The 21987-nt window shown below is 32.6% G+C and overlaps 1 protein-coding gene across 2 annotated transcripts in view; it reads right to left on the bottom strand.

Annotated features, from left to right (window-relative positions):
* Positions 1-11870: 11870 nt before the first annotated feature.
* Positions 11871-21987, bottom strand: part of LOC132737636 (uncharacterized) — a 151478-nt gene continuing 141361 nt past the window's right edge. For both annotated transcript variants that reach the window (XM_060724970.1, XM_060724971.1), the window contains exons 2-3: positions 17222-17315; positions 11871-12019 (exon numbers count right to left, since the gene is read on the bottom strand). In XM_060724970.1, coding sequence (XP_060580953.1) covers positions 11897-12019; positions 17222-17315 — 217 coding nt within the window. In that variant the 3' untranslated portion in view covers positions 11871-11896. The remainder of the gene's footprint in view (positions 12020-17221; positions 17316-21987) is intronic.

The raw sequence follows: 21987 nt of genomic DNA, 5'->3' as shown, positions 1-21987 counted from the left end.
TTTTCCCAAACATATCTTTTTTTTTTAACGGGGCCATTTTAAAATCTTTAAATTTTTTAAAAACCCCTTACAAGCGGGGAAATATATAGCTTTTTTCATTTTTATAGCTCTGTCTTGTTTAAGCTAAAACTTTTTTGGGCCCATTTTGTTCCGTGGAAATACTTTGATGGGCGAAGTTTTAAATGCACAAGCAATTATCATATTGCAAGCAACCCAAAAAGCCCCCTACCGGTTAGAACCCCATAAACATTCTAAAGGGGCCATTGGCCATTTCACTAATTTTTCAATTTTTCCCCTTTTTTTAAGAAAATTTTTGTTGGAAAATTTTTTTTAAAAATGTTTCACGGGAAAAACAGTTTTTAGGGAAAAGACAGACAAACAGAGGGGAATAAAGGGCACTTTTAAATTTAAATATTTAAAACACCCCTTTTAACCAAAAATTAACTTTTTTTAAAAGCAAAATTCTTAAAGAGGAGAAAAACTTTTGAATTAAAAAATGCAATTTCAAAAAAATTTTTTCAGCTTTTTTTTTGACTAATAAACCCCCAAAATTTTATTTTTGGGCCTTTTTTTAAGCCTATTTTTCCAAGGCAACTGGTTTTTATCAAAAATAGGAAGAAAAAAGAAAAAGACATGCAAAATTTCTCAAAAATGCTTCTCCCCATAGGGTCAAGTTCATAAAAAATATTTCCATTTATTTTTCTTTTATTTTTTTCCTTTTGGGATTTCAGTTTATGGGGAAAAAATTTGGGCCAAAAATTTTCCAGTCTATGTTTTCCCAAATAGCAACCAGAATTTTCAACTTTGGAAGAAAATAAAAAGACGTGCATAATCTCAGATTTGCCATCTACCTATATGTCAATTTTTCAAAAAAATTTTTTCCAGTATTTTTGCGTTATCATTTGGTTTCCAGTTTATGTTTTAAAATTTGCCATATTTTCGGGGCCTTTATTTGTTGCCATAGAAACCCCAAAAATTTTTCAACATAGGAAGAAAAAAAAAAAAGCCTTTGCTTTAACTCCATACCCCAAATCTACCATTTTCCCAAATTTTTAAATAAAAATTTTTTTCAAGTACTTTTCCCAAGTTATCGCGGGATCCGGGTTTTTTGGGGAACGAAGGGACTGAGGGACTGACGAGGGGGACGGGGGGAAAACCCTTTAAATTTCCCCTGGGTCCGGTAGGGACAATAACCTGCTGCAAAATTTAAATTTCCCTTTAAAAAAGCTGATCAAAAGTTAAAAAGAAATCTCACAAAAAAATGTTTTTCTTTGTTATTTTACAATCACCACAACATAAATTTGGAAATTTTTTTTATTATCATTTTCAAAGATAAAAATCATTTTTTTAATGTGTTGGCTTGGGACTTGTGTCTCAAATTTAAGAAATGAAAATTTTTTTCCAAAAACAAAAATTTGATAAAATTCCCAGTGGGTTTTTTATTAACTTGCCAAGAAAAAAATTTTTCCGGGGTTCACTATCCCGGTCCCCCTTTCATTGTTTTGTGTGGGGTTATGCTTTTAAACCCAATAAGGTGGCAAAACATTTTAGAATGTTAATCAAAGGAAATTTGGCCCCGTTTTTGGTTCAAACCCTATTGGAGGGAAACCCTGTTTTTTTTCCGTGAGTAAAAACTTTCCCTTTTCCTTGGGCTTTACTGAATGGTTCAAAAAATTTGGATTTGAGGAGCACTTTTTTGGGTTTTATAATTTCCCAAAACAAAAAATAAAGATTTAAAAACAAAAGACTGAAACTGACCATATAAATAACTGTTTTCAAGCTAAAAAACTTTCACTTATTTTTTGCAAATATGACAAAATTTTAAACAAAAACAAAACAGTTAAAATTCTTAAGCATTTTATAATGGGGCCAGACTTTGGGACCCATTGTGTCAACCTTTTTTAAAAACTTTTTTGGTCCCCAAAAGGAAAGGGGAAAAAAAAAAATTGGAGATTTATTCACTGATATGTGGGGGTTCTGATCAGAACTTCGTTTGATCAGAAAAATTTAAAATATTCAAAAAACATTTCCCAAAAATTTTTAAATTTTCTTGTGCAAAAAGTTAACATTTAATTAAAATTGATGGTCTATCGGGAAAAAGAAAAGGGAATATTTTCAAAAAAATTGGGAAACCAATTATCGGGGACTGCATCCCCAGCTCCAGAAAATGGAAAGTTAATATTTTGCCGACTTTCTATTTTTTAACTTTTTGATGAGGGGAACATTTTTTTAACAAAAAATGAATTTTCCGGGGTTTGAAAACCCTTTAAAGATGTTTTCTAAAAACCCACACAATTTTTTTTAACTACATTTACAGGAGTTAAAAATAATTTTCGAATAGTCCTTTTAAATTTCCCTTTTTAAGACTATGAAACTATTGGTTATTTAAATCTTTTTAAACCAAAAAATTTTTTTTTTTTAAAACATTTAAAAATAATAAAATTAGTAACTTGCCCTACTGCTCAATCCCCCAAACCAAACCTACATAACATAACCTTTGCCAAAAAACTCTGGGGGACAATTTTCAAAAAAACAATTTAAAAACTTTTTGAATTGGAATTTTACAATATTACCCCCCTTTTTTACATTACATCTTTTTTTTGCAAAATTGCAGGGATAAGTATTATGCCCCTTGATATTAACTTTCCATATTTTTTTTAACTTTAAAAAATTTTTCATTTGCTAGATCAGTATTTTGGGGAATGAAAAATTGGGGTTTCCTTAATAGGGATAAGCTTTTGTGGTTTTAAATTCCGAAAAACCCAAAAACAGCCCCAAGAACTCCTCATTAAAAACTTTTATAATCGGGGGCTCACTAAATGTTTCAAAACAAAACAGTTGAAAAACTGATTTTCATTCAAAGTGAGAAACAAGGGGGCCCAAGAGGGCCCCTTAAATCGCTCACCTGACCCATCAAATTTCACCCCGAGAAAATTTACTTAGAAAAAGTATCCTGACCAAGTTTGATGACAATTGAGTAAAAAATGTAGACCACCCCAGAGTTTTTAACAAAGGGTTTTTTTCCACAACCATATGGGCCGCTAGTGACCTGTTTTTTGGGACCCCAGGTAACCCATATTGGGGACTTTTCTACCTAAGAAATTTTCATTCAAAACAAAAATTTTCAGACCAATTTTTCAAGGCATATTTGGATCACCCCCCCCCCCCCCCACAGCCAAATGTTTGCCACTAGAGTGTTAACAGATTTTTTTTTTCTTAATTTTCTAGTATCCTGTGACCTAGTTTTTCATTCCAAAGGGATGAACCCTGTTCAAATCATCCGAGCAATTTTAACTCATACAGCATTCTGAACCAAAGTGTGATGATGATTTGGGCAAAACTGTGACCACTTGATTATTAACTTAACCCAAATGTGGACGGAAACAGACAATTCAACGATCCTAATGCCTCACCCTGAGCTAGCTTCAGACTGAGCTTAAAAAGGTTTTTGAAAGTATTGCAATCCTGATAATGCTTTTTTTGTTTAAAATAAAAGGAAGTTTTAAAAAGATATAAAAATTTTCCCAATCCATTTAAAATTTTCCCTTTTAAAAAAATCCCAAAAAATCAGGAAATAGTGTAACAATTAGTGTAATTTGCTAGATTAAAGCAAATATGTACATAATTTGATGTCACTCAGGAAAGTAAAAGATAGACAAAAAAAATTTCAAATGTACCAAATACATACCCCCCAACTTTTAAAGTGAAAAACACCCCACTAGATAAAAGAATCATTCTGTTTGCCCATTGGGTTAAAGCCCCCTTTAACCCAGTGCTAATACATCACTAAAGTTTAACTAAAAACATTTTTAGAGCACACATGAGAAAAACCCCTAAAATATTTTAGGGGCACTTTTCCACTAAGATACCTAAAAATTTTTTATAGAGCAATCACAAAGGGTTTACCTGAAATTTAAAGAGCATATCACTGAGTTTACCTGAAAAAAAATTTTAGAGACTTTCAATTGAGAAAAACCTTTAAAGTATCAGAGCACATCTTCAATACCTAAAAGGGGAAAGAGGCTTTAAATTTGAAATTTACCTGATATTTGTAATAAATCGCAAAAATACCCCAAAAACTTTAAAACCAATGAAAGTCCCACTCAAATTGGGGTACCAAAAAAATTCAATTTGAAAGTACAATACATTACTCCCCTCTTCCCACCAGAAAATAACCCGAAATACTTTAAATAGTTTATTTTGACCTTAAGAGGGCAAAACGGGCAAAATGAAAATTTTAAAATTTTTAATTTAAAAACACCCGCAATCTTCAGACAATATTTTTACGGGTTATATTTAGAGAGAAATTTCCCTTTGCTAGGGACAAAAAATCTGTCTTATATTGATGAATTTCATCAAACTTGGTTTTCCAAACCCGAAACATTACATGCAAGCATAAAAGGGGCAGAGCAAATTTTTTTTCAATTATTTATAAAAAACCATTTCATCCCTTTGTAGGAAAAACTATATTTCAAAATTAGAAACACTTTGAGAGAGATTTAAAGTTTCTTAACTTTAAAAAGCATTTTTACAACTTTCAAATGGATTTTAAAAAAATTATGGTAAGTTTGATAATTTGTTAAGATTTTTTAACTTTCTATTTCGCTTGAATATTCTTTTTAAAACTTTTAGTCTGCTGGGGGGAAAAATTTGATGCAGCAACGTAGAGAAGATAGCAAGCATAACCATTTCCAAATATAATCATTTAGGTCCTGCAATCAAAGACCAGTAGACCCTTCATGGGTCACATGGGTATTTTTCAGTTGCCAGTCCCAGCAGGTTAAAGGAGACATCAACTGGCATTTTGGATATTGAAAGACTTCAAAATAATTATTTTCCATGGTCTATTTGATGAATGGGTTTAGACCAATTTTCTTTGTGTGCAAAAGTTCAGTTTATTTTCTTACTTTGAATTTTTTTTCTGGGAAAGATTAAATTGTAATGGGTTTTTACTTTAAATTTTTGGTTTTCATAAAATAAACACCAAAAAAAACAATTTTTTAAATTTTTCCCCAGGTTAAAATTTTTAAATTTTCTGCATATTTTTTCTGTTTTATGTTCCCGTTCCCTCTATGTAAGAAATTCAATTTTTTTGTTTTTAGGGCCCTTTGGGCCTGAGGTGGGGTTCCTTTTTTAAATTACTTTTTCTTACAAAAATTCAAAGAATTTCAAAAATACTTACAAATTTAAATGCACATCATAAAAATCGGGTTGGAAATGTTTTAAACTGGTCCATCCATATTCCCTAATAGCATTTGGGGGTAATTTTTCCCGGAAAAATCAAGCCTTTAAATTTTAAAAAAAACAAATTTTTTTATTTAAAAAAAACAAAATTTTTTACACTTTTAAAATTTTTTATTTTTGGGCAAGGCCCAAAGGAAATTTTAAAAAACATGTAATATCAATTTAAATTTTTCTTTCATAAAAAATTGTTTTTTTTTTATAAAAACTTTGGGCTATTAAAAATTTAAAGGTCATTAGTTTTTACAGGAAAAAGGGTTTTAATTTTTAAGGGTTTTAAACTGAAAAGACCCACTCTTTAACCTTTTTTTTTGGAACCAACAAAGGGGTTGAGCAATAGTGTAATGGGGTTCTTAACTCATGCAACTTTAAAAAGATTTAAATTTCTGGTTTTTATCCATTTTTACTCACTCTTGAAGTGTACAAAATTTTTTACAAGAGAATTTTTTATTCAGATTTCCTTTTTCCAATATTGGTGTCATTAAAATACGAGTAGCTAATTTGACAACAAACGTGGGGAAATTTTAGGGGCCCTCTATGGCTTTATTTTGGTTAAAATTTGTTTACTTTAAAACACTGTCCTCTCACCCGCTGTTAGGGTTTGAGCCTACAAATTTAATTGGTTTGATTCGTTTCTTGTGAGGGAAACCATCCGGGAAGGGTTACAGAACCCCTTTTGTGGTTTTTACTCAGGTGCCCCGTTTTGTGCCTGAAATTTAAAAGCACAAAAGAGGGGTGCTTTTTGGGCTTCCCTTCACCAGTAAAGCTGGAAAATGCCACTTTGACCCTTTCTAGTTGGTTTTTGATAAAGCAGAAAACCCAAAATCATGGAATTGGGGTCGCGGAAAGGGGCAAAATGTAAAATCGAAATTTAATTTTCCCCCGCCAAAAATTTTTTATCAAAAAGTATACTGGTTTTGATTCAGGTCTGGCCCTAACTAAACATGGAGTAAATTGAAAAATTCTCAGGGGGTTTTCATATGTACCAGGGAGGTGCCAAATGGATAATTTTAGATTATGCAATTTTAATTGGGAAAATTTCCCATTATTGTTTCAAGTAAAAATTTTAAAGTTACTGCCCATTAAAAAAACCCCTTTTTAGACCCTTCTTTTGGTCAACAACTGTCAAATTTTTGGGTTTACAAAAAATTTTATGAAAAATGAAATTAACTGAAAATTTCTTTTTAAACTCGATGAATCTAAAGAACAACAATTTAAGCTTAGGGAAAGGAAACCTCGAAGCCCCAAAAATCATATAAACCCTATTTAAAAACTTTTTTGATAGGGTTTTTTTCAAACATTTAAGGATATTAGAAATACAATTATAACAAGAGCTGTTGTAAGGACAGCATGCTGGGCTTTTCTAATGCTTAAATAGAAAAAAAGACCCTGTATTGTTATTTTTTTTAAGACAAAAGGGCTTTTTTTTTTTATAAATTCATGTTATAGGCCTTAGAGAGAGTCTAATTATACAGAATTGGCTTGACTATTCGGAAGGTAATGTCACAAGGGTTTTTAATTGAGTATAATAATACTAATTACCTATGAATACATAAATTTTGACAAAAAAGGTTACAAAGGTTTTTGTTATTAGATGTTTTATCAAGTAAATCACTGCTTTATATTTATGAATGCATAAAATTGTCCCAAAAAAGGCACAAAACCCTTCAGTAGTTATTGAGATAACAGCTTACAAGCAAAACTGTACCATGAATTTTCTAAGTGAAAAAAGGGGAGAAAAATCAGCCTAAAATGCAAGATAGAATTAATGGATCTTTGTCAGTGACCTACAATTATGACCCTAAAATGCATATGTGAAGTTTTAAATAAATATCTTATATATATTATTGAGATATGTAAAACTTGCATGTAAACATTAACCAAGAAAAACTAAGGTAGAAAAGGGGTATAAATCAGCCCTTAAATGCAACATAGAGTTATGGAACTTGGTCAGTGACATACAATTATGACCCGTCCAATTATGACCCTAAGTGCATGTGTAAAGTTTCAAGTAAATACGTCTTGAAGACCGTTAAACCTTAACCAAAAATTTCTAAGTTTCAAAGGGGCAAAATAATTCTGCAAATATTGCAGACAGTTATTGCAATTTTTAGCAAACTTGCATGTACACTTGTTACCTTAAATAAAAGTATTTTAAATTTCAATTGAATATCTCAAGCAATAATTTGTAGTATTTTGACTTTACAAAAAACTTTTAACCAAAATTTCTAAGTTCCAAAGGGGGCATAATTCTGTCAATATGGTAGGCAGAGTTTTATCCAACTTGTCAATCTGATGTTACATTGTTACTATAAATAAGTAAATTTGTAAGTTTCAATTGAATATCTCAAGCAATAATTGAGATATTTGACTTTACAAAAAACTTTAACCAAAATTTCTAAGTTAAAAAGGGGCATTATTCTGTCAATATTGTAGGCAGAGTTATCCAACGCAGACGCCGACGCGGACGCCGGGGCGACTACAATAGCTCTCATATTCTTCGAATAGTCGAGCTAAAAAACCCCAAACTTTCCAACGTTTTAAGTAAAAACATACTGGGCATAAAGCCGCATTGCCAATCTTGTTACTAGCTTAAGCCATATCGGTCTTTGAATATTATTTTTTCCAAACATATTCATTGCAATCACAAGAGAATTCTGCAATCAACTATATTTCATATATGATATATCATATATGATATATAAAACTTGGTATAGAAAAAATTAATCTCATCATTTCACTATGGTGGAAATGTATCCAGTCCTACGCATAAACCCTTCCAGCCTGCTGAATCTCAGTAAGGGCTTATCAGCTAGTAAATCACTATTAACTGTATATCTCCCATTAACACGTCCACTGAGTTGAGAGTCTTGTCATCATTAATTGGTCCTCTGTGTTCTTATCTAATGGCCCTAACGTTGAAGGATCAAATTTCTAAAGATACACTCACTTTTTATCAATGTTTTTTTTTCTCTGGGTCTGCGGCCCAAGTGAATTGTGAGACTTAGCAATTATTTGAATTATTTGTATATCACAAGATAAATTTTAGCTACTGAATGAATTATGTGTAGGGATATACCTTTATAAGTGATAATCATCTTCTTAATTGATAAACTTTCATAGTTAAGTGTCCCTGTTACTCATGCCCCCCTCCCCCCCCTCCAAAAACACAAAAAAAAAAAACACAAAAAAACCGCTAAAAAACAAAAGCCAAAAAAACATTGTTTGTAATTTTTTACTGCAAAGTGCAAGACTTAACTAAGTGACCAGGTAAGTGATATTTGTATTATTAGCTCGACTATATAAAGTATATGTAGAGCTGCCCTACTAACCTCGGTTAGTAAGTTGGCACCAGCGTACATACTTTAGATAAATGCCTATGTGCAGTAAATATTTTATCTCTCTTTTATTTTTTATTAGCTCATCTGAGGACAATGTCCGTGCGTCAAAAATTTATTTAAACAACTTCTTCTCCTAAACCTCTTAGCCAAATTTGTTGAATCTTTGCAGGAGTGTACCTTGCATAAAGCTCTGCCAAAGGTGTTCAAAGAATAAAATCCCATGCAGAACTTTGGTTGCCATAGCAACCAAAAAAAACTTATAAACTCTTCTTTTAAAAAATCCAAAGAGCTAGAGCTTAGATATTTGGCATGAGACATCTTATACTGAGTGTCTATCAAGTTTGTTCAAATCAAATCCCTGTGGTAAAAATTGGCCCCGCCCCGAAGGGTCATTAATTTTCATTATACATCTGTATGTACACATGTATTCCTTATCATCATACACATCATGTGATAAGGTGAACAAGTATTTACAGAACAATTTCCCTTTGAACATATAATTTTCCATAAAATAATGTTATTTTTTACTCTACATCTTCATTTCATCATAAGGGATTGACTTAAAACTTCAAATATGTGTTCCTTACCAACAACTACATCATATGTGACAATGTTGTTCACTTAAGCACCAATATTTTTTAAGAATATTTCCCCGTGAACTCATTTTTTTCCTAAAAAAATTTTACTTTTTACTTACTTCTTTATTTCTTAAGGTATCTATTTAAAATATATGTTCCTTATACATGTGTGACAATATTCATAACTCTAGCATGAATATTTCGAGAATTATTTCCCCTTTGAACTCAGATGTTTATTATGCCCCCAAAGGGTGGCATATTAAAATCGAACCGTCCGTCTGTCAGTCCTTTCGGCTTCATACATATAGACAGTGGTGGTCGTGTATGTTCTTAATGAAAGGATTTTAATTTTTCTTTCATATATGAAATAACCATAGATGTATGGTGTGTCACAAACAAGACTTGGGTTCCTACGACTAAGGTCAAGGTAACTGTCTGGGTTCAAACTTTGTCATTTTTTATGTTATGTATGGGTAAGAGTTCGTATTAAGACGACCGTAGGGAGTCTTATCGAACTCTTACCCATATAACTGCAAATCGGCTCTTACAACTTGATATCAGATAAAAATATAGAAAGTGTGACCTCTTTAATTAAGCATTACATTATTTTTCCCCAGCAGTCACGTACAAACAAGGATGGGGTCCAATTACTTAATCTGGCATGTAAAACAATGAGTTTTCAACAATATCTAGGATTGTTAATGCAATTCAATTCCTGTCATATGAAACAAAATGATGTTTTGCTTACTTTTTCTAGAAAATATAAAACAGTCAGCAATTAATAATTAACATTTTTCATAGAGTTTAAAGGATATCAAAATGTTACTGTGCTGCGAGCTGAGCTCCACCTGCATTATCTATGTAATAAATTTGAATGTTTCCTCACATTGCTACAGTGTTATCAACCTTTTAAGAAACACCTGACCTGGCTAATTAAAATATGCCAATCACAATTTTCAATATCAGCACTGGTTTCTTCATGAAATAGCGGCTACACTAATTACTGCCGAGTAAGAGCCGATTTGCAGTTATAAATATTTATACCACACAATGTCCTATCTATTACATTCTTCTTCACAAAATATTGGTCATATAATGAGATGAAATAGAAGAAGAGCTATAGAAGGATAAATACTATCATTAGGGAGCAGACGACACATTTTCCTGTCTCTATAAAAAAATCTATTCAAGTAATATGAAGGAAAATGGACTGTGTCATTTGCCTATTTGGGACTTATTGCCAACAGGATGTAATATTCGTGTTTTATATTATTAAGTTTATTTAGTAAAGACAGTGTAGCAATACACCCTTATATAACAGGGTTTGTCTAAGATGGTCCGTTTTTAAATTTGATGCTGTTACTTTTTTTTTTTTTCACAGTGCAACATGAGTGTTTTCTAAGTTTTGATGCAGCCTTAAACGTATCCGAGAGGATCATTTTGGCCTATAGCCGCATCTTAATGACAATCCTGAGCTTCCTTACGTGACATGCAAGCAATTAAATGATGTTTTTTCAACCAAAGTTTCTTAACTCAAGACCGGAACTAGAAATAAATGCGCATGAATTTTCTTTAAGGCTCTTAGAGGAAGGCAAACATAAAGGGTAATCTTTTGGCGTCAACTTATAGAGTCTAGACCTGGAAATAGCCATAGATCAGAGTAACATCTTACATGTACCTTTTAAGGAAATTTGTTTTGTCTCCTTATATAAATAAACAGTATCAAAAACAATTCAATGTTCTTGGTTTATATACACTGTTGTCAGTTCATATTTTGTGCTCAACTTTCTTATTACCTGTCGTGAGTATTTATCCCCATCACCAGGATAACCACGTGGGAGCGGAAATTAACCACAACATTATGTACATTCTCCCTGCTAATGTCCAACAATCAATGGTGTCTAATATTTCTCCTATCTAAGAAGATTTTCTTCCCATGATCCCAGCTTTAGACTCAATGAGATTTGTAAAGTGATTGTCAGTCAAGATGGGATTTTCCAGTGATTTATGTATAGAGTAATTAACTATGGAGATATTTAGCACCTTATACAGGAAATATGTTTAAGGTTGAACACCACTAAATACTGTTGATGAATACCTGGACTTGTGGTCTATATTAAAATATAGTCTCAAATATTTCCTGCTTCATTTCACCTAGGAAGAATGAAACCGGTGATTTATTTGTTTGTTTGTTTGGTTTTACAGCGCACCAACACAGTTAATGTCAACATGGCGCCAAAACATGAACTATTCTTGGGTGTTACAAACTTCAAAGCAACACCTGGGGTCAAAACCACCTCACTTGTGTGAGCTAAGAAATGCTGAGACTCCAATACTTTGAACCCATTTAGTCACCTTTTATGTCCACACAGGGATAGACAGTGGCTGCAATTCTGATACTTTAACTTGTAAAGGCAACCCCTCAGCCACAAGGGGAAAGCTGGCCATTTAAGTAGGTTTAGTGTTTTTGGGCTCAATTGTGATGAATAATTAAAGGTTATTGAACAACTTTTGTGTTCACTTCCTGGAACTAACCAGTATTTATCATTGAAATTTTGTAAGCTGGCTAATCAACTTCCTTGCATGAAAGGATTCAAAGTCCCTTTTAGGATTTAAACCCACAGCCATGAGACGGATGTTGTTTGAACTCAACAACCTTAACAATTCAGCCATGGATGCCCAAACTGATATGAAATAGTTATGCTAATATGGCTTATATGCCTGCATGTCTTGATATCATAAATTACTTACCCATAGAGATAAAATTGAGAAAACAACAGCTAGGATAATCTGCCAGAATCTGAGGCCACTCGGTAACCTGATATACAACTGATCACTGTGACCCAATATTTGACTGAGCTGAAAATATACAAAAATAGTCATTTATGTTTGCATTTTTAACATACAACATGCTATAAGGTGATACTTTATATTTGAAGTCGTACCAGGTTATATAATGCTGGTAGCTCAATATTTTTATTTTGAATAGATTATTCAATCTTCAAAGCTGAGGGCAAATACACAAGTCATGGGTTACGCCACACCTCAGATGCCCCTTTTGTGCAAAATTTTAGTCACAAGCAGCCCCTGAAAAGAACAACCCATCTAATTGTTGGATGTTGCACTTTTTCATTATCCCTCATGTACAGACTCAATCAAACCGAGTCCGCAATTTTCATGTTACATGTATTTTGTTGTGATTAATGATTCCAAGAGACACCTTCTTCCAGATGTTTTTCTATAAGTGAATATAGCTGGTGGGATTTGAACCCTCTGTCATGATTCATCTGTGTTTCATAAGAAACATTCTTAAATGCTTCATTTTAAATCATTTTTTCCCATAAATACAATAACAGAAAATTGTAACAATGGTTAAAGCATAGAAAATACAATCAAAATACAATAGTGCAAATTTGTCACAAAATACATCTGTCACAAATTGTTAAGTTTTTACTGTAATTTATTCCCAATTTATTACGAATTGCATAATAATTATCGAAATGGCAGCATATTGACATCATTTACGTTTTGCCTGCCAGCACCTGCTCTATTGCCTACAGTGTACATGTGTAACTGCATCTCTTGTTTAATATAGAAAAGAAACCTAAACCTATCCCCTAAATTGTCTGTCTCTGGTTATATAATGTAGTTAAAAAAACTAAGACATTTAGCTAGTATAAGAACTTTTTTTAAAGCTTGTATATAACGAGATCTAGACCTCAGCTGAGATATGGACTTCAGCTTACTAAATTTCTGTTCTAGGCAAAATGTCTAAACCAGTCTGGAAGTGAACCTTATATATCATTCAGGATTAAAAGGAGCAAGTTTTCTTTTATTTTCCCATGAATCTGTATTTGGGAGACTAAATTGTATTAAAAAGCATTGTCTTTTGTGTTTGTCCCCATTTTTTTTACAACAAAATAATTGTAAGGATTCAGCAACCCATTCAAACCCTGTTTCACTCCTGCCCCTTCCACCTTATTCTTTAAAATTTCTTTGTCCGAAACATAACTTGAAGACTAAAAGTTGGAATTCAATATAACTTCATACAATGGTCAAGCACATTGAGAGGAAGTGCAGTGCATAAGAACCATAACTCTATCTTCACTAATTACAGAGTTATTGCCCTTTGTTACTTTTCCTTTTCCGGAGCATAACTTGAAAACTACTGGTTGGAATTCAAAGCAACTTCATACAATGGTCAAGCACAATAAGGGGAAGTGCAGTGCACAAGAATCATAACTTTATTTAAAGTAATTTCAGAGTTCTTGCCCTTTGTTACTTTTCCAACCGACCGACCACTGGGTGACTCCTATATACCCCCCCCCTCCCAAACTTCGTTTTTGGGGGTATAATAATATTCTAATCTCTAGCACGCCAACCAAAGTTCATGATGAACAATGTCTTTCGTCCGCCAATTCATAAATATTATACAATTCTGGTAAAAACCAATTAACCATTGAAAAGTTTAAAAGAATATCTGGTTATAAGATGTCTACTAGTTCATCTACACTTGCTGCATTTCTTGCATCAATGCTTTTCTTGTATATTAATAAATAAGTATTCACACATCACCCTGACCGAGCACTTGGGCAAGGTCTATGATGTTACAACAAATTACAAGCCATTCCAATACAGAATATACATTAGTGACATCAATAAAATACAAGAGGGATCAGTGATCGCATATGTCGCCTCATGATAGCCATAACTGGCAAAAAAATCAACCATTCAACCTAAACAAACCTGTGTATATAATATGCACAGTTCCAATTTCAAAGCAGGACAAGTGCATTATACAAATTTAGGAGGGAACTGCATGTACTTCTGCCACTATCTACATAACGAATCTTTATTCTCCCTGATCGGAGACTGCCATAAACTTGTGGTAAGATTCTAATTTATATTCTATAGCATGCAAGGATGCAATATTGGTGGATTTTCTCAATATTCCACTATATTCAGCCTGACAGTTATTAGAATTTAGCAGCTTGCTTTAACAGGCAATATAATATCCTACAGTAATAATTATTTATACCCAAATGGTTTGGAAGTAAAAACACTTTAAAACAATAAGAGTTTATGGGCATATAATGGAAGCAGGCAGGGTATAAAACACAACTTGATGTGAACCAGTTATGCTCTTGTAGGTGAAAGTATGATTTATTATTTTAACTGGAGACAAGATGGTTCCCAAAATGGGCATGTTTAGTGTATAAACAGTAGAGATAGGCGCCAAAGCGAGCGGATTTTATCATCTTTGACATGAGTGGGCTATATTGAAAAGCGTCTATGAAATTGTGAATCAAACAAGTACAAACTGCTGTTTTATTTTGTTTTCTATAACCAGTAATACAAAATCATTATCATAAGAACAAGCAAGGTAGAGAAGCCCCAAACTTCATATCCATACATAGCAGGCTTGAGTATGAAACAAGGTTGTCTTGCTCTATTGGAGCACTGGAACTGTGATCTAAATGTATCTCAAAATATAATACTAGATAACCAGGCAGGCATTACTCTATAACAGAAATAACTAGAACTGCCACTGTCATGGCGTGAATAACCCCGCATACCACTTTGTCAGAATCAACAGTGGCCATTTAGAGCTCAAGGACAATCTCCCTGCCAAATCTGAGGTTACTTGAAGCCAGTGCATTGCTAAGTTATGTATTCTACATGCTTCAAATTTGAAAATGTCAAAATCAATAAACTGCGGACAGGCATTCTTAAGCATTTGAGCAGGCAAACTTATCATAGTAAAAATCCCTGTGACCTTGACCTTTGACACAGTCAACTAAAAATCAATAGGGGCCATCCACTAGTCATAAGCAACCTCAATACCAAATATGAAGACTGTGGGTCAAGGTTTCTAAAGTTATTGGGCAGACAATTTTTTGAAGTCAAAGTCCCTGTGACCTTGACCTTTGATCCAGTGACCTCAAAATCAATAGGGGTCATCTACTAATCATGACTAACCTCCATGCCAAATATGAAGACTGTCGGTCAAAGGAATCTTAAGTTATTGGGTGGACAAGCTTTTTTTTTAGTCAAGGCCCCTGTGACCTTGACCTTTGACCCAGCAACCTCAAAATCAATAAGGGTCATCTCCTAATCATGACTAACCTCCATGCCAAATATGAACACTGCGGGTCAAGGAATTATAAGTTATTGGGCAGACAAGCTTTTTTTTAGTCAAGGTCCCTGTGACCTTTGACCCAGCAACCTGAAAATCAATAGGGGTCATCTACTAGTCATGACTTACCTCCATGCCAAATATGAAGACCGTGGGTCAAAGGAATCTTAAGTTATTGGGCGGACAAGCTTTTTTAAGTTAAGGCCCCTGTGACCTTGACCTTTGACCCAGCAACCTCAAAATCAATAGGGGTCATCTATTAGTCATGACTAACCTGCAGGCCAAATTTGAAGACTATGGGTCAAAGATATCTTAAGTTATTGGGCGGACTAGCTTTTTTTAGTCAAGGCACCTGTGACCTTGACCTTTGACCAAGTAACCTCAATGTCAATAGGGGTCATCTTCTAGTCATGACTAACCTCCATGCCAAATATGAAGACTATGGGTCAAAGAAATCTTAAGTTATTGGGCGGACAAAGCTTTTTTTAGTCAAGGCCCCTGTGACCTTGACCTTTGACCCAGCAACCTCAAAATCAATAGGGATCATCTACTAGTCATGACTAACCTGCATGCTAAATATGAAGACTGTGGGTCAAGGGAATCTTAAGTAATTGGGCGGACAAGGAAAAACCGACGGCCGGACGGATGGACGGCTGGACAGACAAGCTGATTCCAGTATACCCCTACAACTTCGTTGTGCGGGGGTATAATAACAGGGTTGCTACAAAGCACTCAAAGAGCTGATCAGCTAAAGTCAAATAAATAACAGGGAAATAAGGCGTTTTAAAATTCTTCAATATAAACAATTGTCTAGTGTTTTCACCATGAGATATATAACTTCCCACAAGATTTCATGATGATAATGCAAGATATGAGACAAGAGAGCCATTGGTGTCATTAAATTGCTCACAAGAATTGAAAACGGTCTAGACTAGCAGGCAAATCATGATTTCAGTACAGTTTGAAGAGGAATACAGTGATGAAGGAATAAAGTTAAGGAAAAATACAGTTATGTCTAGAGATTAAGATGTCTCTAAATATTATAATAGACCATGGGTAAAAAGCCTGTTTGAGTAATCATGTCTTCATGTGACACCAGTACACTGATCACTGTATGTTTCAATAAATTTCCTCCATTTTCAAACTCAAACTAGAGCTGCCACAGAAGTGGCCAATACCATCATTTATTGCCATAACAGGTTCATTTATCTTTATTTATGAAGGTGACAATTAAGCTTATTTTGAAGAAGGTCCTTCAAGAAGTAAAGAATTTTAAAGTGTAGACACAAAATTGTCTGACAGACCTTGACCAGGCACAAGGGTGGCATGTGGTTTGCACATTTTCTTGAGGGGAACATTGTAGCCATGTTTGAAGAAAATCCTTCAAGGGATAAAGGATTTAAAGAATGGACACAAGTTTCTGGTATTTTGATAATGACCTCGACCTTGAGCCAGCACACATTGCCTTGTTGAGGTGAACATATGAGCCAAGTTTAAAGAAAATCCTTTAAGAAGTAAAGGAGTTAAAGAACAAACATATAACTTGGACTGGACAAAGTGCTTCCAGTAAAGCCCCGTTCGCATTTTGTGTTAAGAGTATAATAAATATATTACAAAAGCATTTCTGAAAACCATTAATCACAGTTTATATGAATTTATTTAGTAGGATTGTGTTGGAAGCTATAAGCGTATTGAAACATTCTTGAATCTGTTCTTGGAACCAACCAGTACTAAGCAATGAATGTAAAGATTCTTGCTCAAGGAAACAATGGCTTGCTCCTGACGTGGTTTGAACCCACGCGGCCAGCAATCCTTAGATCACTAGTCTGACATGTTAACCACTTGCCCATGCCTCCACTATTAATCATATCAAATCTTTATAATACAACATTTTGAAACAAGTATAAAAGGTGAAGGTCATTTACCTTTGACCTATGAACATCTCCATCATCTGTTTCTCCAACTCCAAGTAACTTTCTGGTCTTCAGTCGACTATGTAAGTCACCACTACTGTGCTTTCTGAAGATAGAAGAATGAGTCTTTTAAAAATATGTTAAATACCCTGCATATTTATATTTCTTGAATTCCATTCAATTCCTATTAACCTGCAAAGAGGCACACTTTTTATCACATCTGCCTTTTATATTGCTGGACAATTCCTCTTTTACATTGTAAAAGCAATCTACTACTATACACAATTTCATTCACAAATACTAGCTAGAAGTTGTCATGATATGTACTTTTCAACAAGAGTCTAATTTCTCCAGACAGCAGCAGAGGACAAATGGCATTTTTACAATCTTCACAGAAAAACATAAACAACAACAAGATCTGTCCTTCAGACAGAGTGCTCACAAATTCTCTATGCTTGACTGTAAGAATAGGGGTATTACTCTGTAACAAACTAACTCAGAGTTATGAGACCAGTGCACATTATATTACAAAATCACAGAGAACAAGTGACTGAAGTTCAACCAATTCCTTTCAGTAGTTTCTGAGATATTAACTTGCATGCAATAAGTTGGCGACATTTAAAAATGTCAACATTTCTAACATCATTGCTGCTAATAAGGCATAATTATACCATACTTGGCAACTTGGCTTACAACCATTAAACTAGAGACAGATTAAAAACAACCTTCCACCCTGAAGAGTTGACTGCCAAGCACACTCCTAAATACACTCTTAATTGTAATAAGTAATGTGATTGGTTTGTGTTTTACATTCTTAATCAAATTTTTAAGAAAACAGTTCTGTATGTAACACTGTGAATTCACTTAATTTCTGGGCATTTTCGTGGGTACTTTAATTTACACAAAATAAACTTACATCAGACAATGGATCTTAAATTCGTGAATAGACCTATCCACAAAAACCTCAAAAATTAATGCCCTAAGAATAATAATAATTTTGCAGTAATACATTATAAATACCAACATTGTATTAACTAAGATAGTATTTCAACATCAAAACTGTATGTGGTAAGAAAATTTTTAACTTAAAAGGTTTACAAGGGTTGTTATTAAATGTCAAACTTCTTAAAATAAATAATGATTTTCTATATTCTGTCTTGTAGGAATTTAAATGTCAATATTATATCAACCTTCTATCATCAACAAAAACAAGCAGGTAAAAATTCTTTGATAATCTATAATTCATCATCTATAATTAAAACTATAATAACATCTCTTGAAAACTATAATCATGGCCAATAAAAACAACCCAAAACAGACATCCACTCATTTTTTGGGTTGCTAAGCTTTATTTTTAACACACAAGAGTCATACATAATTTCATACAGAATGTGATTAATCTGTAGACAATTCTTACAACAAGCTGCTATTTAAAATCATCCAAGAAATTTCCCAGAAAAGCTACAAAATCAAAACATATTTTGGCATCTACATATCTTTCTGAATTCCAAGCAAATTTTCAATTTTTTTTAACAAGATATCTTTCATTTAACCTTTATACCACACATGTTTGAATGTTTTCATTTTTAATCATGATACTATAAAAATTTTAGAAATACAGGGTATATTGAAATTGGTTAACAATACAATACTCTATGCCAAAACACCTGCAATTTATTTCTTTTCCAGGTAAACAATTACGAAACTGTGTTCCAGATTATGCAGTCAGGAAAGGAATCATATAATTATAACAACAGAAGAATTAGTATATTGTTTGTATATATTTTTAGTGTAATGCTTTTTTTCTATCATATTATAACTGCTAATTATCATACCAGAGTTCTTTGAGTGTAAGCATTTTATGATGAGTTACCTAAAGAAAAGTTTCTCTAGGAAGACCACCTGTGAATCATTATTATATACACAAGTGTACAAAATGAAGAGGAAAAACCCAAAACCTTTGAACATATAGCCTAAACTAGCTTTGCATGAAAATCTTACAGTAATTAATGTTCAAACCTATGTATGACTCAGGTTAAAGTATATAGATCAGATCTACTAATCCTGACCTGACTAATACAACTGACTGTGAAGAGTAACATCATTTAAAATTTGACTAATGTACTGATCTTATAACTGATCAGGAGTATTCCTTTGCTGTCAGTTATAATATACAACTCGTACAAGTCTTGAAAAGTTCTTGAAAACAGTCAAACTCCTCACAGTGATTACCTCCCTTGGCAGAATTGTAATCACTGCCTTCTCAGAAGTCACCAATGCCTTCACAGAAGTCACATGATAATGAAAGTAACAAGATGTAACGTCGAAATTCAAATGTAAATATGACCGTTATAGAAAATCTAACGTCATTTTTCTCTTTCTTTTTCATTTTTAACTTTTCGTACCTTCGTCCATTATATTTTATCAAAAAATTATCAAAAGTATACAAATTAATGAAAAATAAATCAAAAAGCTAAAAAATATAAAATATTAAAATATTGATATTTAATGTTTGTGATGGTAGAGATCTCTGTACTGATAAGGGGAGATCACTGCGTATAGGAAAACAGTCTGAGTCTTAAAAGTGCTTGAAAAGATCAATCTGAATCTTGAAAAGTGCTTGAAAACAATCTGTGTCTTAAAAAGTGCTTGAAAATATCAATCAGAGTCTTAAGAAGTGCTTGAAGTCAAACTATGTTTTGAAAAGTGCTTTATAACAATCATAGTCTTAAAAAGTGCTTGAATTGAGGGTGTACATTAAAGTGCTTTAAAAGTGCTTGATTATGAAAAAAAATCTTGAATATCTTTAATTCTCATAGAAATCATTTAGCATCAATTCAATTACAAAATAATGTATCACTTTTTTTTATTAAAATAAGCTTTTTTATTAACTCATTTGCAAATTAATTACGAATATTAATGAGGTAGAAATTGGATTGTCTGTAATTAATAGAATAATAATCTTTGCTTGTATTTTGTTAAAAATCACACTAAATGTACCCTTAATGGAAAGAATTAATTGAAAGTACATTTCTGATTAGTGTGTAAATAGTGCATACTATGAAAACCTGGCTTCACCTACTGAAATATCAGTTGAATATTATGTTGTTAGGAAAATGTTTTATTCTGTTTTCTTATGTAACTCTTATTCAGAAAATCTTTGTTAAAAACATTAAAATGTAAGTTTTGAAATTATTACAGTATGATTTGGCATTTAAAGCCCAGTTTGAACTGAACATTATTTTTATTGTCTTAAATAAAGATTAATTCCACATGATAAACAAAACAAAAAACAAACCAACATACATAAAAAACTTGACTACCTTTCTCGATGATATAATTCTGGAGTAGCCATTACAAAAATAAATCCAAAATAATGTTAAATTTTTTTTTACTGAATTTTAACACATTCCAAATAGTGAAATACTGAATGAACAAATATTAACTACTCGGACAAACAAACTTTGAAATAACTATCAAGATAGGTTGCCTTATCTCTACCCTAAATACAACGTCCTACATTATTTTACTAATTGCTAATTTCTAATCAGCATGAAGCATGAGGTTGCCACCTCAAGAATGTAGATATAGTATACATGTATATTGTTATCTTTCAAATTCATCTAACCAGGAACTTAAAGAGGTACATGTATCTTGACCTTTAACCTACTGGAGAGCCACAAAAGTGATTAGCCTAGTTGAGCCAGGCCAGCCTGGCATGACTGTGTAGTCTGAACAGGCTCTATACTACTGGCTTACTAACTTTAAATTTTCATTTCCATAAGAGACGAGGTATTATTGATGCCAAAACTGGCAGGCTTTCTACTGCCTCAATCTTTCAGCAAAATTTAGTGCAATTTCCTACCAAAATTATGACAAAGTTGCGATTTTTTTCATATTTATGTTCTTTTTTTTATAATAAAAAGTAGGGATAAAATGGCCATACTCCATGAAAGAAACTCATTAACGTTATTAGGGATCATCATGGGTTCAAGCCCTACTCGGGTCATGACCATGTTTCTTTATATGACACTAGTACTGGTTGGTTCCAGGAAAAGGACTCAAAAGTGATTAAAATAAGTTGCAAGAATATGTTTAGCAATCAAGCTTTAATAATTAATTATCTTTAAACTAAAAGTTATTAACATTTATCATTTATACAATCAGGCACTGATAGCAAATCATGAAAGTTCAAACTTATAAATATTTATGATAAAACATATCATCACCTTAGTGCAGTAGTGGGTTAACTTATTTAATATATAATTTAACAGGAGTTAACCCGTTACTGCACTAAGCTGACAACATAAAGCTTGTATAAATAAGTGAAAATTATGTATTTCAAACAAAACACCTTATTTTCAGTGTTTCTGTAAATATTGCAGATGTTATTAGTTTCATATTTAAAGTGTGAAAAAAACAAACATAAATATCCAATTTGGATTGCTAGAATCTCTTTAAAATTTCTAGGAAACATTATTTGAACAATTCTAATTAAAACTACATATTTATTTGATAAACTAAATATAAAGATGCTTTCGTCGATAATGTCATATGTGCAAGGCAATTATGGTACATTGTTACATAAAAAACTATATAACAAAACAAAAACAAATGAAAACAAATCAATTAAAAACGAAACATAACTACCTTCCTGAACAAATTGGAAACTCCAAATCTGATGATGCCATTTTGTATAAAATGTAATTCCAATTACAAAATTTTTTTAAAACCTTATTTGTGCATTTCCTTACAATTCAACACAATTCGTTCCGTTG

This window comes from Ruditapes philippinarum, unplaced genomic scaffold (genome assembly GCF_026571515.1).
Source record: "Ruditapes philippinarum isolate M1 unplaced genomic scaffold, ASM2657151v2 ctg2063_1_1_1_1, whole genome shotgun sequence".
NCBI lineage: Eukaryota > Metazoa > Mollusca > Bivalvia > Venerida > Veneridae > Ruditapes > Ruditapes philippinarum.
This window is presented reverse-complemented; position numbering and strand designations above follow the sequence as displayed.